Source organism: Eublepharis macularius, chromosome 5 (assembly GCF_028583425.1).
Source record: "Eublepharis macularius isolate TG4126 chromosome 5, MPM_Emac_v1.0, whole genome shotgun sequence".
Classification (NCBI taxonomy): Eukaryota; Metazoa; Chordata; class Lepidosauria; order Squamata; family Eublepharidae; genus Eublepharis; species Eublepharis macularius.
The window spans coordinates 129,661,906-129,680,669 of NC_072794.1; the positions used below are offsets into that span (position 1 = coordinate 129,661,906).

The 18,764-nt window shown below is 44.5% G+C and overlaps 1 protein-coding gene across 1 annotated transcript in view; it reads left to right on the forward strand.

Annotated features, from left to right (window-relative positions):
* MYBPH (myosin binding protein H) overlaps positions 1 to 11,255 on the forward strand; it is a 33,366-nt gene extending 22,111 nt beyond the window's left edge. The window contains exons 8-11 of the mRNA XM_054980590.1: positions 14 to 150; positions 1,089 to 1,275; positions 9,370 to 9,422; positions 10,547 to 11,255. Of these exons, the coding sequence (XP_054836565.1) occupies positions 14 to 150; positions 1,089 to 1,275; positions 9,370 to 9,380 (335 nt within the window). The 3' untranslated portion in view covers positions 9,381 to 9,422; positions 10,547 to 11,255. The remainder of the gene's footprint in view (positions 1 to 13; positions 151 to 1,088; positions 1,276 to 9,369; positions 9,423 to 10,546) is intronic.
* Positions 11,256 to 18,764: the final 7,509 nt, after the last annotated feature.

Genomic DNA, 18,764 nt, shown 5'->3' on the forward strand with positions numbered 1-18,764 from the left:
TTCCTCCCCTTAGCAATCATATACAAGCCTGAGAAGTTCAACACCTGGGATTTCTCTGAGCCTCCAAAATTCACCCATCCTCTGACAGACAGAACTACCACCCGGGGCTACAGTACTCAGCTTGTCTGCTCTGTCCGGGGCTTCCCTAAAGTGAGTATCGTTGTGGGTCACAGACAAATTACCCAGAGTGGGTACAGTATGAGAGATCTGATGGACTCATCATGAAGGGGTGAGTGTGGCTCCTTTCCCCAGAAGTGCCCTATTGGTTGTGCTGCAAAGAGATGCTTCCAAGTTGTCCTCCTGTGAACTTTAATGTCACTTGTATGGATTTGGAGAGACTTATGTATACTGGTCATGTCAATGGGAATCTGGCTCCTTTTCCAGGTAATACTCTGAGTGTGAGAAAGGAAGCCCTCCTTCTGTTGTCTGTCACTCCCGTGCTACTGGCTGTACACCCTGTCTGGGCAGTGACCGCACAACTGTTTATAAGGGACTTGTTGACTGTGTGAAATCAGAAACAAGGTTTATCAAGGGGCATAATATGAGGTGTTTCCATCTATGATAATTCTGAGCAGTTTTGGGGGAGGTGCCTGGTTATACGTGTCTGGTGGACCTGCCCCTACTGGGAGACTGGCAGTGCAATCCTACATAAAATAATCTTAGCTAGGGCAAAACTAGATGTCATGCTGGGAGTTCTGTGAGGAGATAGCCCATTTCCCACCCCCCTTTTTAAACAAAAACACTGAGTTCTGATTTGGATCAGAACTGAAAGGGTTACCATCATTTTCCTGACCTGAAACAGCTCCACAGGACTACTGTTTCCTTCTTTTTGGGCAAGCATACAGACAACATACTGATTTACCTGTATGTTTGCCCTGAAGGAGCAGATAGATCAACAGGACCATTTCAGATCAGGAAAATGGCACAGGGAGAAAGGGTTAATTCCACCCCTGTTCCCCAGTTCCAATCTGAAATGAAGCAAAGCAGCAGACCCCATGGGCATCTCCTGCGTTTTCGGAGGTATCTGCTTATTCCTGCCACTACTACAGTAGTGGCAGGAATTTTAACTCCTTTTAACTCTGTTTCAGCCCAAAGTGATCTGGATGAAAAATCAAATGGAGATTCGAGAAGACCCTAAATATGTAGCTCTCATGAACCAAGGTGTTTGCTCTCTGGAAATCCGCAAGCCCAGCCCTTTTGATGGCGGTGTCTATACCTGCAAAGCTGTGAACCTCTTTGGGGAAGCCTCTGTAGACTGCAAGCTGAATGTCAAAGGTACGTAGGCAATGCCTGGACTCTGCCCTATCTGTCCAGAGCAGGACTACTTTGGACTATCCTGTTACAAAGCAAATGCCTAAGATTTTCAATAAGAATTCAGTGGTGACTCTGTGTGAATTTCACTCAGACTCGGAATCCTTTGTGCCTTATAGTTCTCCAAGTAGCCAAGCCATAATCAGAAAGTGAGATGACTTTGAGATTCGATTCCTTGGAGCAAAATCAAAAAGAGTCCAGTAGCACCTTTAAGACTAACCAATTTTATTTTATTGTAGCATAAGCTTTCGAGAATCAAGTTCTCTTCATCAGATGCCTGATCCGAACTGGTCAAATACAGAAGAGGAGGGGAGGGGAAAGGACGGGGCATATATCACAAGAAGACAGGATGCAATTAGTGTGAAGGCAATCAAAACATTCCTTTGCTTGTAAATGTAAACATCTCCTTTTGGTGTGGAGTCAGTTTGCCGCAGTGAAGGTATACAATTCCTATGTACTGTACAACTACATAATGGACGAATAAATACCACCTTATACCGGAAACCAACAGACCGATACTCATATCTACATGCCTCCAGCTTCCACCCTAAACATACCACTCGGTCTATTGTCTACAGCCAAGCCTTACGTTACAACCGTATCTGCTCCGATGCTCTCGACCGAGACTCACACTTAAGAGATTTACAACAAGCATTTTTGAGACTACAGTACCCACCAAATGAAGTGAAGAAACAAATCAACAGGGCCAGACTAGTACCCAGAAACAGTCTGCTCCAGGACATACCTAAAGGAACTAACAACAGAACATCACTGGTTGTCACCTATAGCTCCCAGCTCAAACCCATCCAATGTATCATCAGGGAGCTACAACCCATCCTGGAAAATGATACCTCTCTCTCAGAAGTCCTGGGTGGAAGACCTTTCCTTGCCTACAGACAGCCCCCCAATCTTAAACGACTTCTCACTTACAATCATGAATCGGCCAGCAGGGCCACCAGCACAGGTACCAGGCCCTGCAACAGACCCAGATGCCAGCTCTGCCCCTATATCTACCCAGGGAATACAATTACAGGACCCAATGGCATCAACTACACTGTCTCTGGCTCTTACAGCTGCTCATCCTCCAATCTGATATATGCCCTCATGTGCCAACAATGTCCTTCTGCTCTGTACATTGGACAAACCAGCCAACCTCTACGCAAAAGAATAAATGGACACAAATCTGACATTAGAAATGGAAACGTCCAAAAACCAGTGGGAGAACACTTCAATCTACCAGGACATTCCACCAAAGACTTAAGTCGCTGTGGTTCAACAGAAACCCTTCAAAAACAAAATCCAACGGGAGGCTGCTGAATTGGAATTCATATGCAAATTTGACTCTGTCAAGCTGGGACTGAATAGAGACTATGGAGATGTTTACATTTACAAGCAAAGGAATGTTTTGATTGCCTTCACACTAATTGCATCCTGTCTTCTTGTGATATATGTCCCGTTCTTTCCCTTCCCCTCCTCTTCTGTATTTGACCAGTTCGGATCAGGCATCTGATGAAGAGAACTTGATTCTCGAAAGCTTATGCTACAATAAAATAAAATTGGTTAGTCTTAAAGGTGCTACTGGACTCTTTTTGATTTTGCTACTGCAGACTAACACGGCTAACTCCTCTGGATCTATGATTCCTTGGAGAGTAGTGATTGACAGGAAAGTTATGTTGGCCATATGCAGCTAATGTCTGGTGTTCTGTCATCCATTCACTTGGATTGCTAGCAGTTTTTCCCATCTGAGAAATTCCCAGAATTCTATTTTCATTACATTTTTAATATTTCTTCCCAGGAATGACGGCATTTCATGCAAACCATCCTTCTTTATTCCCCAAGGAAACCCTGGATGGTGGAAAGTAGTGACTGCAGGAGCTTGCCACATGCTGCCTATTCCATTCTGATTCCTTAAGAAGGTGCCTTGGTCCAAGGAGATGATAAGATGATGCAGGGATATCATCCCCTGTGTAGATCACAAGGGAACCGTTTACCAAAGCTAGTTCATCACCATTACTTTATTATTGTATCAAACAGTAACTTTGGAGGCCTGTGCTAGTCACAAAAGCAGCAAAATTTGGCCATTTGGAGACAAGGTGCAGGTTTCCCTGTGCTGGTGAGGCTCCCCAGGTAGGGTTGACATTTGCCCACGGTCCCTGCCAGCAGTTATTGGGGTGGCAGGGGAAAACTGGGTGTGTGTGTGTGTGTGTGTGTGTGTGTGTGTGTGTGTGTGTGTGTGAGAGAGAGAGAGAGAGAGAGAGAGAGAGAGAGAGAGAGAGAGAGAGTTGCTGTGATGTAGGGTTTCCAACTCCAGGTTAGGAAATTCCTGGAGATTTGAGGGTGGAGCATGGTTTGGGGAGGAGAGGGACCTCAATTGGGCATAATACCATAGAGTTCACACTCCAATGCAGCTATTTCCTCCAGGGGAACTGATCTCTGTTGTTTGGAAATCAGCTGGGGTTGGCAACTGTGTCATGACATTTCCAGGCAATGATACGGAAGCGAAGTCACTGCATTGTGCAACACTCTAGGAATCCTATGGTATAAACAATAGGGATTGGGAGGATTCTTAGCTCATCATGTAATGTGATGTCACTTGCAATTTTTGGCAAGACATGACATTGCATGGTGCCATTGACACCTGTCTTTGACCCCTCCCTGATCCTCCCATTGGTTGCCCACCAAGGGCTGGCAGCCCTATCCCCAGCTATGCAGGAAAAAATGACTTTTGTAAATCAATCAGAAAGGAGGGGGTGGGGGGTGAACCATCTAAAATGCATCGATGAAGACTGATCATACTCCAGGAATCCAGATTGTTGGGAGCAATTTACTCTGTTAAAGGGAAAGAAACAGAGGGAGAAGGGGAAATTGGCCTGCTCAAGTTTGTTAGAACTTGCAGAGCAAGACTCGGGTCCAGTAGCACCTTAAAAGACCAATTAGATTTCCAGGGTATGAGCTTTTGAGAGTCAGAGCTTCTGGCTGGTCTTTAAGGTGCTACTGGACTGAATCTTGCTTTTCTACTACATACCAATAAGGCTGCCCACTTTAGAACTTGCATAATCCTTTATTGGAAAAGGCCGCATTTGTTTAAAATATTTATATCCCACCAAGATGGCTAATGAAGTTGCAAGGGCACACAAATAATATAACAATGAGGTAATAACAACACTCCAGTTAAAAAACCATAGGTTACAACACAGCCAAAATGTCTTAATAGTTTCTCTCGCCGCAATTCCTTGAGGGCCTGCAGGTTGTTTCCTCTAGTGGCAGACTTCTCACCCAAGGACCTACCAGGCAAGCAGTGAAAGAGGCCTGCCTGCGGAGAAGACAAGGGTTTCTGCATATTTAGGTTTTCAGAAAATACTTGGGCGGACATATGGAACTGGCTGTAGGACAAATAGCACTCTCCTCAGGGCCCTTCTCTGGTAGTTAAAAAGGAGGGAATGAAGATGCTCCTCTTGCCTCCACGTATGTGGTTTCCCCCCACTGTTTTATAGATAAGTTTCAGGTCACAAGTTAAAAGCGAGTTGTATTGGGGTTTCCTCCAATTAAACTCATGTTTAACCCATGTGTAAAGAGACCCTCGGTGCTTGTAGAAAGTGCTGTCAAGTCATAGCTGTAGGCTACTGCAACTCCCTCTATGCAGGGCTTCCCTTGGGCTTAACCCGGAAATTACAGCGGGTCCAGAACTCTGCTGCACGTGTCCTGATGGGCACACCATCCAGGGCACATATTACTCCCATCTTGCAGCAGCTGCACTGGCTCCCCATGGAGTTCTGGATTAGGTTGAAGGTTTTGGTTTAACCTTTAAAGCCCTAAACGGACTGGGACCAGCATACCTGCGGGACCATCTCTCCCCATATGTACCCCGGAGAGCATTAAGATCTGTAAATAAGAACTTACTGGTTGGCCCCGGCCCCAGGGAGGCCTGGCTGGCCTCGACCAGGGCCAGGGCCTTTTCAGTCCTGGCCCCAACCTGGTGGAACTCTCTGTCGGAGGACACCCAGGCCCGCCAAGCCCTTAAGTCCTTTCGGCGGGCCGGTAAGACAGAGTTGTTCCACCAGGCATATGGTTGGGGCCAGTCTTTGACTTCGATTTTTTGATTGCTTAGGACTCGAAGCCTCCCTACTGGTCTCTCACCAGGAGGGCGACAAAGTCATCTGCCCCCTATAAGTGCTGTCACCAGAGTATTATCAAACGATGGCCCCCACCCACTCCCCTTGGTTTGTTTATGCTCAGTCCAGTAGGGAAATTGGAGGGGGCCGCCATCTGATACGCTGTTTTAGGAATTTATGTATTTATGTTTTTGAGCATTTTATTGTACCCCACCCTGAGCCTGTTCATGGGGAGGGTGGGCTAAAAATCAAATTAATAAAATAAATAAATAAATAGCTGACATGACAAGAGGCTAACAGAGGTGGTTTGCCATTGCCTGCCTCCTCAACCCTGGTCTTCATTGGAGGTCTCCCATCCAATTACTAACCAAGGCTACCCTGCTTAGCTTCCAAGATCTGAAGAGATTGCCCAGGCTAACCAGGTCAGGGCAAAGAGACCCTTTGCCTGTGTTATTTTTTGTAACCATTAAAACATCTGTGTGAAGAGTGTCGATCTTTTTGCCTCTGTTACAAAGACAGAAGGCTGGTGCATTGTATGAGGCCATCTGGTAACTGCTGGGCAAAGGCAAAATTCAAGCCAGAGCCATCCAGATCCACAGCTTCCTGTTCTACACACCAGCTCTAGGGTTTGAAACTAGAAGGAAGTGCTTATGCCTAAACATTAAAAAAAAACCCTGCCTATAGGCAGTAGCAGCAATGTGAAGAAGTAGCTGCCAAACAGGTTGTGAAATCTCTTCCTTGGAGGTTTCGAGAAGACTTTGTAAGGCGTTAGTTGATGATGCTTTAAGTTTCAGTTTGCCTCTGTGCCAGGATTCCCTGTAGCTACAGGTTTCAAATCACCAATGCAGCTAAAACAGAAGGAAGAAGATAAAGCTAGGTGAGAGAGACACCGTATCTTCCCCATTGGCAGACCTGACAGTCGAAATGATAGAACACCACAGGTTACACCCTGATCATGTTTCTAGCCTCTGGATTCCTGCAGCCTTGTAGCATTTCACTAATAGGATCCTTTTAAGCTGAACTGTGCAGCAGTGATATTAATTTCTCCACAACTCTATTAATGGCAAAGACCCTCCTGCAAGGCGGGTTGACCAGCCCTTTGCATCTGCAGCAGTCGCATCCCAGCTGAGTGGCGTGATTTATTGCCTGCACAAGGCTTCTCTGCTCACATTTCCTTGCTTCAGCAAAAAGTTGCCCAGCTTCTCCCAGACTGGTGAAGGCAAGGGCTTCCTGAGCAAAGTGAAACACTGACACGTACAGAAAGATTTGCGGCTCTCATTGTAAAGATATAACCCAAACTAAAATCCATACAGAGCCCATGCTTGCAAGATACCTGCATGGCAAAGTCCATGCGATTAGAAGGCAACTGCAGTTCATGTTTTGCTATTAACAGCTGGCACTGTGGACTTCCTATTCCCATACAAACAGCCGAAGCCTATTTGTTCCAAACTGCCCTGTGGCAGGGAACACTCTGGTCTAGTTGGGGTGTGAGTCATGTTGTGTTTCAAACATATTTGACATGCACCCAGAAAGATTGCCAACATTCCCAGAAAAGGCACAGGGGAGGGGAATTTGACTGTTCTTGATTTGCATATCTTTATTTAATTAAATGTCTTGCACTTTTAAGGCAAGAATCTAAATAGTTCAAAAACATTTTATTTATTTGGGCTATCTCTGTTGACAGGATAGCAAGCTTTTGAATTGCATGTTACTCTTTTCCTTCCCCAGTGGAATTTCGTGTATCCTGAAAGCTTCCTTCACAATATCAAAATGCAAGTAAATCTAGTGCTTATGAACAGTAGATGAGGCGGTGAGCCTATTTCTTCTCTGTACTACTTCAAGCTGCTTGTGGAGAGGTTCACCTGGTTGAATAGCCTTTCTTAGAAATATTTCCTTCACAGAGAAAACTAGTGGGACAAGGAGCCTAGGCTAGGCTAGAATGCTTCTTCCTAACATCTAACTTCTTAGCTGCTGGGATTTTCTTGGGCAGAGGAGCCTTCAGTCAAGTGGAAGTGGTGTTATTTGAGAAATAAGCAGGGCTTTTTTTCTGGGAAAAGAGGTGGTGGAACTCAATGGTGGAACTCAGGACCACACAATGACGTCACTTTGGGTCAGCTGGAACAAGGGGGGGAGTTTTTTAAAGTTTAAATCGCCCTCAGTGAAAATGGTCACATGGCTGGTGGCCCCGCCCCCTGATCTCCAGACAGAGGGGAGTTTAGATTGCCCGCTGTGCTGCGGTGCGGCGGGCAAACTAAACTCCCCTCTGTCCGGAGATCAGAGGGCGGGGCCACCAGCCATGTGACCATTTTCAAGAGATGCCAGAACTCTGTCCCACCACGTTCCTGCTGAAAAAAAGCCCTGGAACTAAGTATACTTCCCTCTCTGCTGTTGGTAAGAACTAGGTCATATTCTAATAAAAGCCAACGTAGGAATCAGTTAGATATCTTTTTTCTATGTGTTTAGATTCAACATGGGCCTTTTCCACATAAATGTTTTGCCCTGACTGGGCTTTTTTCTAGCAGTGCATTTTTATAACTTTTTATTTCTAATTTTTTTAACAATAATAAAACAAAGGTAATATAACAATAACAAGATTCCAAACAAGAAAATCTTATATACAAATTATAGCAGTGCATTTTCCAGGAGTTTCCACATACAACATCCTCTAATCATTACATTTCCCTGTTCCTCCCTCCCTTCTTGGCTGCCTTCCCAAACCTGGTTTGTTATGATATTTTTGAAAGCTCAGTCAAAATGCCTTTGGACGTGACATGTATGGGAAGCTGTGTAGTTTTGCAAGCCCCAGCCACATTAGCACCTTTTCCCATACTCAACCCCACAACTGCCATTTCTGCCCCCTTCCCCACCCGAGGGATTTTGTCATGCTTTTAAAAGAAATTGGTAATAGACCGATTGCTATAGTACAATCATGTTGTAATAATCTAGTGCAACAGTGTACTAGTGCCCAGCTATCATAAAAATAGGTTTCCAGCCCTTTCCCTTGCACAGTTATAAGGCAAAATGTGTGCGGTGCAAGTTTCCCCATATAACCTGCAAATAAAAAATTAAAGCTGGAAGTTACTACATTGTTGCAATAGCTTGTTATAATATTGCGCTATAGTGATCTGTCAATTACCAAGTTTTTTAAAAGCCTGAAAAAAGCTTTCTCAGATGTGATTGGGGGAATGACAGCCTCAGGGGGTGGTGCTAAAGCAAGGAAAGTGCTGGGAAAACTATGGTATGGATTTTCTGTTGACATTGCAAATGTCTCTGAATAAACACTAGAAACTCAGGCAAGCCAGAAGGGGATTTCAAAATTTGTAAAAAATTGTCAACATCTGCTCAGATGCACTAGGAGAAGAAATCTCCAGTGCATAAAGCAATTTCTGCTCACACTGAAAAGAGATGAAACAGAGGATGGCCAATTGGGAGCGTCTAAGAAACAACAGCTTTTAAGTGTACCATGGTTTAAATATAGCACACCATCTCCGAACACCTCCCTGAAAGCAGCTCTCTGGTACATTTTGCACTTGTGGGAGATGTAAAGGAACATTTTTACAAGCATGACACTCTTTACAAAGGAGCTACACTGAAGTTCTAGCTGATATGCTGCTATTCTAGCTTTTTTCTCAGAGGGGGAGAAGTTGTGTTGCCATTAATGTTGTCAAGTGTGTTGTGCACTCAGGAACACACATGAAGCTGCCTTATCTGGAATCAGAGTCAGTACTGCCTACTGAGACTTGCAGTGTCTCACCACGGTCTCAGGTAAAGGTCCTTCACATCACCTACTGCCTTATCCTTTCATAGCTAGATGAACCTGGGACCTTCTGCATGCAAAGCAGATGTCCTACCACTGAGCCACAGCCTCTTCCGATGTCGTGTATGATGGGATGCTTGAGTTCTACTGCTGCCATACTGGCTTTAATCTTTCTTGTGTCTTTTACAGTCCCAGAATGAAGATGATGCAAAGAGACTTATGAAGAACAAGGTGAGCTTGAGGTAAGATGCAGCTCTGCAAGAGCACATCAAGATTCAGGTATTCTTCTGGAATGTTTGGCTCAGAGGGTCCATATTCGACTTTCCTCTTGGAGATAACATTTCTGCAAGACCAGCAACACAGAGAATCATAGGGTTGGAAGGGACTTCCAAGGTCATCTTGTCCAACCCCCTGCACAATGCAGGAAATTCACACCTCCCTCCCACACCCCCAGTGACCCCTGCTCCATGCACCGAAGATGGCAAAACACTGTCAGGATCCCTAGCCAAACTGGCTTGGGGAAAATTGCCTCCTGACCCCAAAGTGATGATCAGCATTACAGCATTACCCTGGGTGTGTAAGAAGGGGTCATGAGAACTAAGTGCTGATATAACCCTTCCTGCCTCCCTCTCATGATCCGCCAGGTTCACAGAATCAGTATTGCTGTCAGATGGCCATCTAGTCTCTGCTAAAAAACCTTCAAAGAAGGAGAGCCCACCGCCTCACAAGGAAGCCTGTTCCACTGAGGGACTGCTCTAGCTGTCAGGAAGTTTGGCCTGTGTATTTGGCTGTGCGATGCAGGAACAGGGGTTTAGTGAATGACAAGCAGCATGGGAGGCATATCGCCCTCCGTATTAGGATGAGGAAGGAAGGCTAGTCCCCTGCCACATGGGCTTCTGTTTGCCCCAACTTCTGTGCCTGAGCCTATACCATAAAGCATCATTAAAAAGCAAAGGAGATAGACCAAGAGGGTGCCAAACCAGGACTGTACGGTTACCCTCATAGATCTGATAAATGAGTTGAGAGTTATTTCGGTCCCAGGAAATGCTAAAGTGCCCCAGAAAATCTGATTGTGCTGGAGAAAAGTCAGACTGCGGCAGGTGCCAGCCTGAGTAGGCATGGTGAAAGCCTAGAACGAAAGGAGGAGTTTCTGGCCCTTCAGGTTAGGCAGTGTTCATCTGTATGAATGATCCATTTACACGGGGGAGAGTGGGTGCTTGGGAGAAGAAAAGCTGAAACCCAGAGCTTCATCACTGGCAAGTCACAGCCTGGTAAAAGTGAGCCCCAAACTGAGTGCCATGGGTTGCCTGGTATGGCTGGCTAGAACTGATCCCTTCCACTGACTCAGCATTTGTGTCTCTTTCAGTGCTTCCTGTTCAAGGCCAGCAAGACCCCTTACATAAAACTCCTTTTTGGTCTCCCTACTGTGGAGACCTGTTGCCTTATTTGCACACCTGACTCTGTGGTTCCTGCAATTTGGAAGTGATGCTGCCGCCACTGTGTGTCTTCAAAACAGAAGCTTTGCAGAGGCCAGAACTTGATCTTGGATTCATTATACAAAGAGAACTGACCATGACCCCACATGACATGTCTGCCATGTACACCTCTCTGGTCTTTGGCCTGGCAGTACAGCCACTACCAGTCATGAATAAATTAGCCATGATAATAAAATAATTCATGTGGTGAACCTGGAAGGCCCTTTTAAGAAGTCACTGCTCAGTGATGCCCTCTAGAGCTGAGTGCTTCCCTATACTGGATCATCTGCTTGTCGAGAAACTATGGCCTCCCCCAATACTTGAGTGTCAACCCCACAAGTCAACTTCAGAGGGATAGAGCAGAAATCACCCAGAATTACCCTCTCCTAGAAGGTGGGAGGAGTGGAACCATTGCAAGCAAACAAAACTTCCAGAAAGATTTATGGACCAAGAGTGACAAAGGCTACTGAGAGGTCTAACAAAGAATGTCACCTTCCCCCATCAATCTCTAGATGCAGAGTTATGGAAGTTTGGCAGAGAGTTACACACAGAAGAAAATGCAGATCCAATGGATAAGCTTTTCGAAAGATTGCACATATAATAAATTACAGGTTGAAAAATGAGGTTGAAATCAGATTCATGCCTGTCAGCTGGGACACAGGAGATGTAAACTGGGACAGTGGGAGGTGCCTGACATTTCTTGTCCTTGGTTTTAGCAGTCTAAGAGTTATTGTGGCTTCTGAGTTAACTGTGGGTGTTTCACAACAGCCCTTTCCAGCTAAGGTTGGAAACCCCAACCTATGCACATTCATTTAAACCTGTGTGTTTATACAAGAATGTGTGCATAGGACTATCTATGCAATTGTGTATCCAAGGTTGGGTGTGTGTGTGTGTGGCATTTGCCTCCCCAGTCCTACTCCTCCCCCAATATGCATTCATTCCAGCCCCTTCAAGCATCTGAAGAGAGCTTGTGACTTCTTACCACAAGCATTGTTTTTGCCTTTCAGAGGCTTTGATATTAAGCAATTTTCAGAAAAACAGCTCTGTTAGTTCAAAAAACATTTTTTTGGCTCGGCTGCCTTCTGTGCATTTTTAAAGGTGACATGGAGGCTATTCAATCTAGAATGTGTGACTTATGAACAATGGGGGATAGAAAGCAGGAGGAGCCCTTTTGAAATGGAAAACACTTTCTGATTCATACCGCTTTTTCTTTGAGTTTGCAGACAGTGGAAAAATGAAGGAGGAAAAAATCTAGTTTGAGTGATTAGTGAAAATGACCTTTGAATATATTGCCAGGTTTTGCTTCCTGGCCCAAACAGCTGCATGTTGTCATATCCTGTCATTAGCAGTGTTGATTGCCACCTGAGGATCTTCTTTGAGCTCTTAGGAGAGGCCTCTGAGCTTATTCTTGGGAGTCCCAAATGAGGCTTCTTGGGAGTGGGGAGGTGAAATGTTTCCAAACACCTGTGACCCTGCAGTAGCAGGACAGAGCTGAGTCTGCCACAGTAATGGAAAAGGCTGGTCTGCCACTTCCATGTGCAAGGTGCATCAAGTTTGACCCCCACGGCCCATCGCATCTTCACAGCTACCATCTCCACAAAAGTGTGACTCCTGCATCATTTTGGTCAGTAGGTGGCACCATAGTCCCAAGTACTATCTAGGGTCAGGGCTCCTGTGGATGTTGGTCACCACCACACCACACAGAGAAATGTGTTCAGTAGGTACAATCTGCCAATGCTTAGAAATTATAAGGGGAAAAAGGGTTCTGGCTTAAATATGAATGCTGTTTATCTTGCGTGTCTTTTTGTTTGCCTGCCCTTTGGACCCTTGTGAGGTCATTGCCATTCATTCTTTCACATAAATGAGCTGAAGGCTAAAGCTATAAGTGAAGGCCATGACCTCCTCCCCAAATAGAGCAGCATTGCTTCAGGAGTCACCTTCACAGGGCAAAGTCCAGAAAAATCTGGTAGAGTTTTGCTGAGAACAACCTTTAATTTATGGGCAACCCAGGCCTAAGGTCTCTGAACACCTTCACAAATCCCAACTGGTATTTTATTTTTAACCAACAGGTCAGTCCTGTGCATTCCACAAATAACATTCCTAGTGAAACCCAAGAGCTTCTGGGATACCAGGAAGAAAGCAAATTCCCTAGGGTGGCTCCATGATGGGGAAGGGCTGCCCCTTTGCTTTTCCCAGGCAAACACTGCAGGTGATATAGTTACATCTCCGTTTGCAGTACGGAAATGGCATTGTTAGATCAGTGCAGTTACAAAAAAAAATGCACACCGTCTTTTACTCTGTCTCCATTTGCAGAACAGCTCCAAAAGATATAATCTGATGGTACCTATCGGTGAATTTACTCAGACTTTTGTATATTAAAAATAGTAAAGGGGGTTATTGTAAAAATAATGCTACAATGTACAATATTTTATTTTTTTCTTCCTATTTGCACCTGACAACTGTAAGTACTTTTCAAGGTAGAACAATTTTTACAGGCGACTAATTACCTGTATTACTGGGTGATCTGGTAGTTTCAAGGCCAGGCTAAAAAAAAGACAATTCCTAAGTGCAAATTGTATTGTTCCTACATGTAACAGTGCTCTTAAAAAAACAAACAAACAAAAAAACCAGGAGTAAATGGGAGTGGAAAAGCTGGATGGGGAGGGGGGAGTATGGCATCATTTTACCATTCATTGTTTCTCCACTTCTAGTTGCCCACAGCGAAAGTAGCTTTTCCTGTAAAAATGGGGTTGGGGGAGGCTACTGTTACATGTATTTGTACGTAATGTGCAGCCAATGGTTAGAACAGTCAAGAACATTTCTAGACTTTTGGTTTTGTGGGGCATAGCAGAAGCTTGAAATCAATGGCCGGGTTTCAGCAAGTTTCCTTTTGGTAACTTGATAGATTTTTTCATTCTCAATTAATCACTGGACTACAACTGATGCATATCCACAGATGTCTTCTCATTACTCTTTGGCAAGAAAGCTGTCTTTTCTCCCTTCTGCTAGATGCAATGCTATGTTCCAGGGAATAACAGCCAGTGAGTCCATCACCCCGCTTGAGACATTGGCTCACCTTATATCAGAATTTTTTTTTTTTAAAAAAAAAATAGGTTTTTAAAATGTGTGATAAGTTTCTATTAAAGGCAGAGCAGTTGTTTTTTTGAAAAGGAAAATACCTTATTTAAAAGCTCCCTCCCCACCTACCAAAAATTCACACTGGAGGATATTTCAAGATCACTTTTATCCTCATCAAGTGATCTGGGAAAATTTCCCTTTAGGTACTTTGATTCTGGACTTAGGTTATAGAAGTTAAAGAGTAACTTGAAAAAGTTATTTAAGAGTCATTAATTATAAGCACATGAATGTTTCTAACCTTTTAAAAAACCCTGTTTTTATTCAACTTATTCCTTCTACGACAGCTCATAAACTCTAAAATACGCAGAAACCCATTGGCTTGGAGGAAGGGTTCTTGATGTTTCTGTTGGTTACAGGGAAATCACGGACTTTAATTCATTTTTCTCAAGTCTCACCCAGCAATGTCAGCCTCACTCAGCAAGAAAGACTAGCTAGCAAGAAGGACTCTTTCTGCTTTTTTCCCTTCCTAACAGCATATCTGTCTGTCTGTCTGTCCGTCCATCTGTCTTTTCTGGAGTATTTCTATGCCACTTCTATCATGATCATTATGATCAATATATATATATAATTCTCAACAAGGCCAAATCTGTGGATACTTAAATCTGGATTGGGGCCATGTGCAGACTACAGACATTTTCCAGCAAACTTGGGGGAGCCCCCAGTTTTGCATAAAGATCAGAAAAATGGGGGAAATAGAGGGCTGAAACTGCCCAAAATAGAGGGCCATTGTTCTATATGCATTCAAAACTTCTCTGTGAGAACTTGCTGTTGCCGCTGCTGTCTCTCTCCCTCTTTCTTTCTCTGAGGAGGGTAAAGAAAGCCACTCACCACAAGGCCAAGAGCCAAGCGTCTGCTGTGATTGGTGCGGAAGAGGCAGCTTTGCCACTTCTACACCTCCTCCTTCCCTGGTGGAACTGCGTTGGAGCAAGCTGCAGGTCGAGCTAAAACTCCAAGTGCCTCCTCAGAGGCTGAGGGAACTGGGCAGCCATGATGGGCAGAGGGCAAAGGAAGGGATGGAGCATGGTGAAGAGGGAGGGCAGGCAGAGTGGAGAAGGGGTGGCAGAAAAGTGAGGAGAGGAAGGGTAGGCTGAGTATCAAGGAGGGTGGTGGTGGATTGGCCGAATGGCGAGGGGGTAGGCAGGCAGAGTAGTGAGGCAGGGCAGGGTGGGGAGGTAAGAGGACAGAGGCAGCAGGAGGGCAAGGGGGAGGTGGTGACTAATGTTGGAGTAATGGGGGAGGAAAGGGTAGAGAAAGATGGTGAGGGTGGTATCAGAAGCCAGAGGAGAAAGCATGGACCAGTGAGGAAATTTCCCCATGAGTTTCTCACAGGTTTCTGTTTGTAGTTTTTGAGTCATCAAGTCTCCATTCTACCACTGTACGAACAGGGCTGAACTGGAATTTTGAAAGCAAATTGGCCTTTCCGGTGTAGCTTCAGCTTTGTTTTACGAGTAGAAAGTGTGTGCAATGCACATGGACAAGGTGTGTGCTGACAGTGTGATATTCAGTGTGCATTAGGGTTGGTAAATTCCTGGAGATTTGGTGAGTGGAGCTTGCAGACGGTGGAGTTTTGAGCTGGGAGGGAGTCAGTGGGGAATCTGAGCCCATAAGTCCACCCTAAAAAGCTACCATTTCTTTGAGGGGAGTTGATTTCTGTATTCTGGAGATCACTTGTGATTTTGGAAGAAATCCAGGCTCTGCCTGGAGGTTGGTAACCCTAGTATTCATGTTTCTGTGCAACTGAGATCAAATCAATATGACTGCAAAGGCAAGTACAGGAATTATTTTACACATGTGGAGAGGTAGTAGAGGATCTATTATCTGTTATTCCAGTCAACACTGACTTGAAAGAAAAAGGAATCATATTGTCCCTGGGCATCATCATTCTTTTCGTAGACTGAGGAAATGTTGCATAAAGTTGGAAAATAAGTTTAAATGTTTTTTTGTTACCCTGGAGATGAAGTTCTTCCTGCTTGATTAATATCCCTATCCAGAGTATTAGCACATAATTTGATTCAGTATCTCAGTTGAATTACAACATCAGTTTTCCCCAACTGTTTGATTTCATTTCATGGAAGAGACGAGGGTGGCAGGGGTGGGGGAACAGCTTTCAATCACATAGCTCTCTTCAGTCATAGGCCTGCAAACTTCATTTGGTTTGATGAATGGGGAAATACTTTTAAAATGTTGGCATTGCAAACAAGGACATGAGCATGGGTGGAGTGCTGATGAAATGCATCAGGTACTTCACAGGTCAGAGCTGCTTTTCTGCAAATGAAGCCAGACACCTGTGCACTGGTCAAACTTGCTTGAGATTCACAAGGTTTCCTTTGCCCTCACAATAGTGATCATGGAGCCCCAAAAGTCACATGCAATTTGGCCTTTAGTCTCCCTCTGAGGTTTCTTCCTTTTAAGCTATGCCTTAACTGAAGGACTTCCTCCATGGCGAGGGATGCTTTTTACCTTTCATCCTTCAACACTGAAGATTTCAACTGTACACAAGAAGCAATTCAGAAAACCTGGTCCACACCCATGTTTTTGTATTCCTGTCCAGAGGAGCACCATATACCACCCAAATCTGCCCTCTGTTTACTTTGCAAGGGCTGATTTGCACATCTCAGCTCCCTGCATGGCAAACTCATAGTGAGCTGAGTTGTCCAGGGGAGTTTGGCATGATGAAATAGGACTCCAAGTGCCAGTGAGGAGCCAGGGTGCAGCAGGCAGCATACAATGCAAAACCATTGGGAAGAATATTGAGATCCTACCACACCTGGGAACATGTTGAAAACTCCTTCAGCATGGCAGATTCACCCAGAGAAAACCAACCTCCAGAAAGTTCATCACAATGAAAACAATCCTGGGTGCCTCAGGCTGAGTCTGGACTCATCTGGCAATTTCCACTGATTCCTCCTTCTTACTGCAGATACTCTTCCATGACAATCCTCACAGGTTCCTCTCTGTCTCTCAGAAGCAGCATTCCAGGGAGATCAGTGGAGTGCAGTGGAAGGGGGAGGAAGGAAAGTTCTGTTCTGCTGATGGAAAATATAGTCTGGATCCAACCTCTTGGCTGCAGAGGGGCTTTGCAAACCTGGCCACCAACATATTTGTGAGCAGCTTAACAATCCCATTTGAAAGCAAATGTCAGAGTAACAGCCAGGTTAATTACTTACTCACTCACTACTTAGGAATGCCTATAGAGCACAGTGGCTTTTAGAAAAACACCATCAAAACTACCAAAAGGATAAAAGGGCTAAAGGCCCTGGAAAATTAAAATGCCATAAATTATGATTTTTTTTCTAAAATAATAGATCAAATTTAAATAAGACCCCCACCAGGTTAATGTATTACAGTGAGGAAGAGGGAGTCTTGTGATTTAACCTCTATGTAAAGCCTTTAGGAAAACTTATTCGTAGCTGTGGAATTGGATGCCATCTGTATGCAGATGATACCCAGCTCCATATCTCGTTATCCTAATCCCCTGCTGATGTAGTGGAGGTAATGAATCATTGCTTGACAGCTGTTGTCAATTGGCTGAAAGCAAACAAATTGAAATTAAACCCAGATATGAAGGAAGTGATGTTGGCTGGAAAAGCAGGGATCTTGAAGGACATTTTGCTTCTGGCCATTGATGGGGTTCAGTTGATCCTGGCTGACTCAATTAAGAGTCTAGGAGTTATACTAGACCCAGAAGCGCTGTTGCTAGAGAAACAAGTAAATGCAGTGGCAATAAAGGCCTTCTACCAACTTAGACTAGCCTGTAAGATGGCCCCCTACCTTGACATGGCCAGTCTGGCCATCTGGATTCATGCCATAATAACATTGCGACTAGACTACTGTAATGAACTCTACATAGGTCTCCTCTAAAAGTTACCTCAGAGACTCCAGCTGTGCAGAACACTGCAGCTCGTTTATACTCAGGAGTTCGATAGAGCATACATATCACTCCTATTCTTCAGTCACTCCATTGGCTGCCCATCATTACTAGGCCCAATTCAAGGTCATGATGACTATCACATTCAAAGCCCTTCATGGCCTCAGCACCTCATATCTGTGCAACAGCTTCTCTCCCTATGTTGAGCCTTGGCAGCTTCACTCATCTGAACAGGACCTTCTGCAGATACCCCCCTACAGTTGGGCAAAATCAACAGATGCCCACACATATGATTTTCCTGTGGTAGCCCCCACCTTATGGAATGGCCTGGCTGAGGAGGTGACGAGAGCTTCCACTCTGCTGACTTTCCCCAAATTATGCAAAACTGAATTATTCAGGAGGGCTTTCTACCCAATTACAGGGCTGTGTCATAAGAAAGGGCTCAGAGAGAAGCCTTGGTAGGGACAGGGACTATAGACTATGCCATTGGGTACTGTATCCTGATTGTAGATATGCTCCTTTTAGGGAGTGTCCACGTTGCTAAACATGCCATGTTAATTAGTTATGTTTATTTTCAGAAAGAGTTCATCTCTGTGTTCAACTTTACGCTTATTTACAAATTTTCAACTTCCGTAGCCTATCGTATCTGCTCACTGAACATCCTCCTAACTCTTGTTCATTATTGTATTTTGCTCAGTGAATGTCTTAGCTGTTGATTATACTGTATGTCACTTGCGCTGTGTAAACCGCCCTGGGTCTCAGTGAGAAAGATGGACTATAAATAAATAAATTTTAAAAAATAAGAGTTATAGTGGAATAAACCTTCAGTCACTAGAAATCATTTCATCAAATGCATAGTTATCCCCCATTGGCAGGCTACACCCACACATACACAGTACTAAGAAAAAGCTGGTAAGCAGCGAGAATGAAATGCAAGAGGAGCAGTCCGTGACATTTCTATGCAAAGCTAAAATGTGTATCTTTGGATGGAATTGCGAGCTTTGCATAGAAATGTCACACACCTCTTGTATTTCACAGCCTTTCATGACCCCACTGTTTACAATTTCTCCCCCTTCATGTCCCAGGACTCAGTTTATGCATCT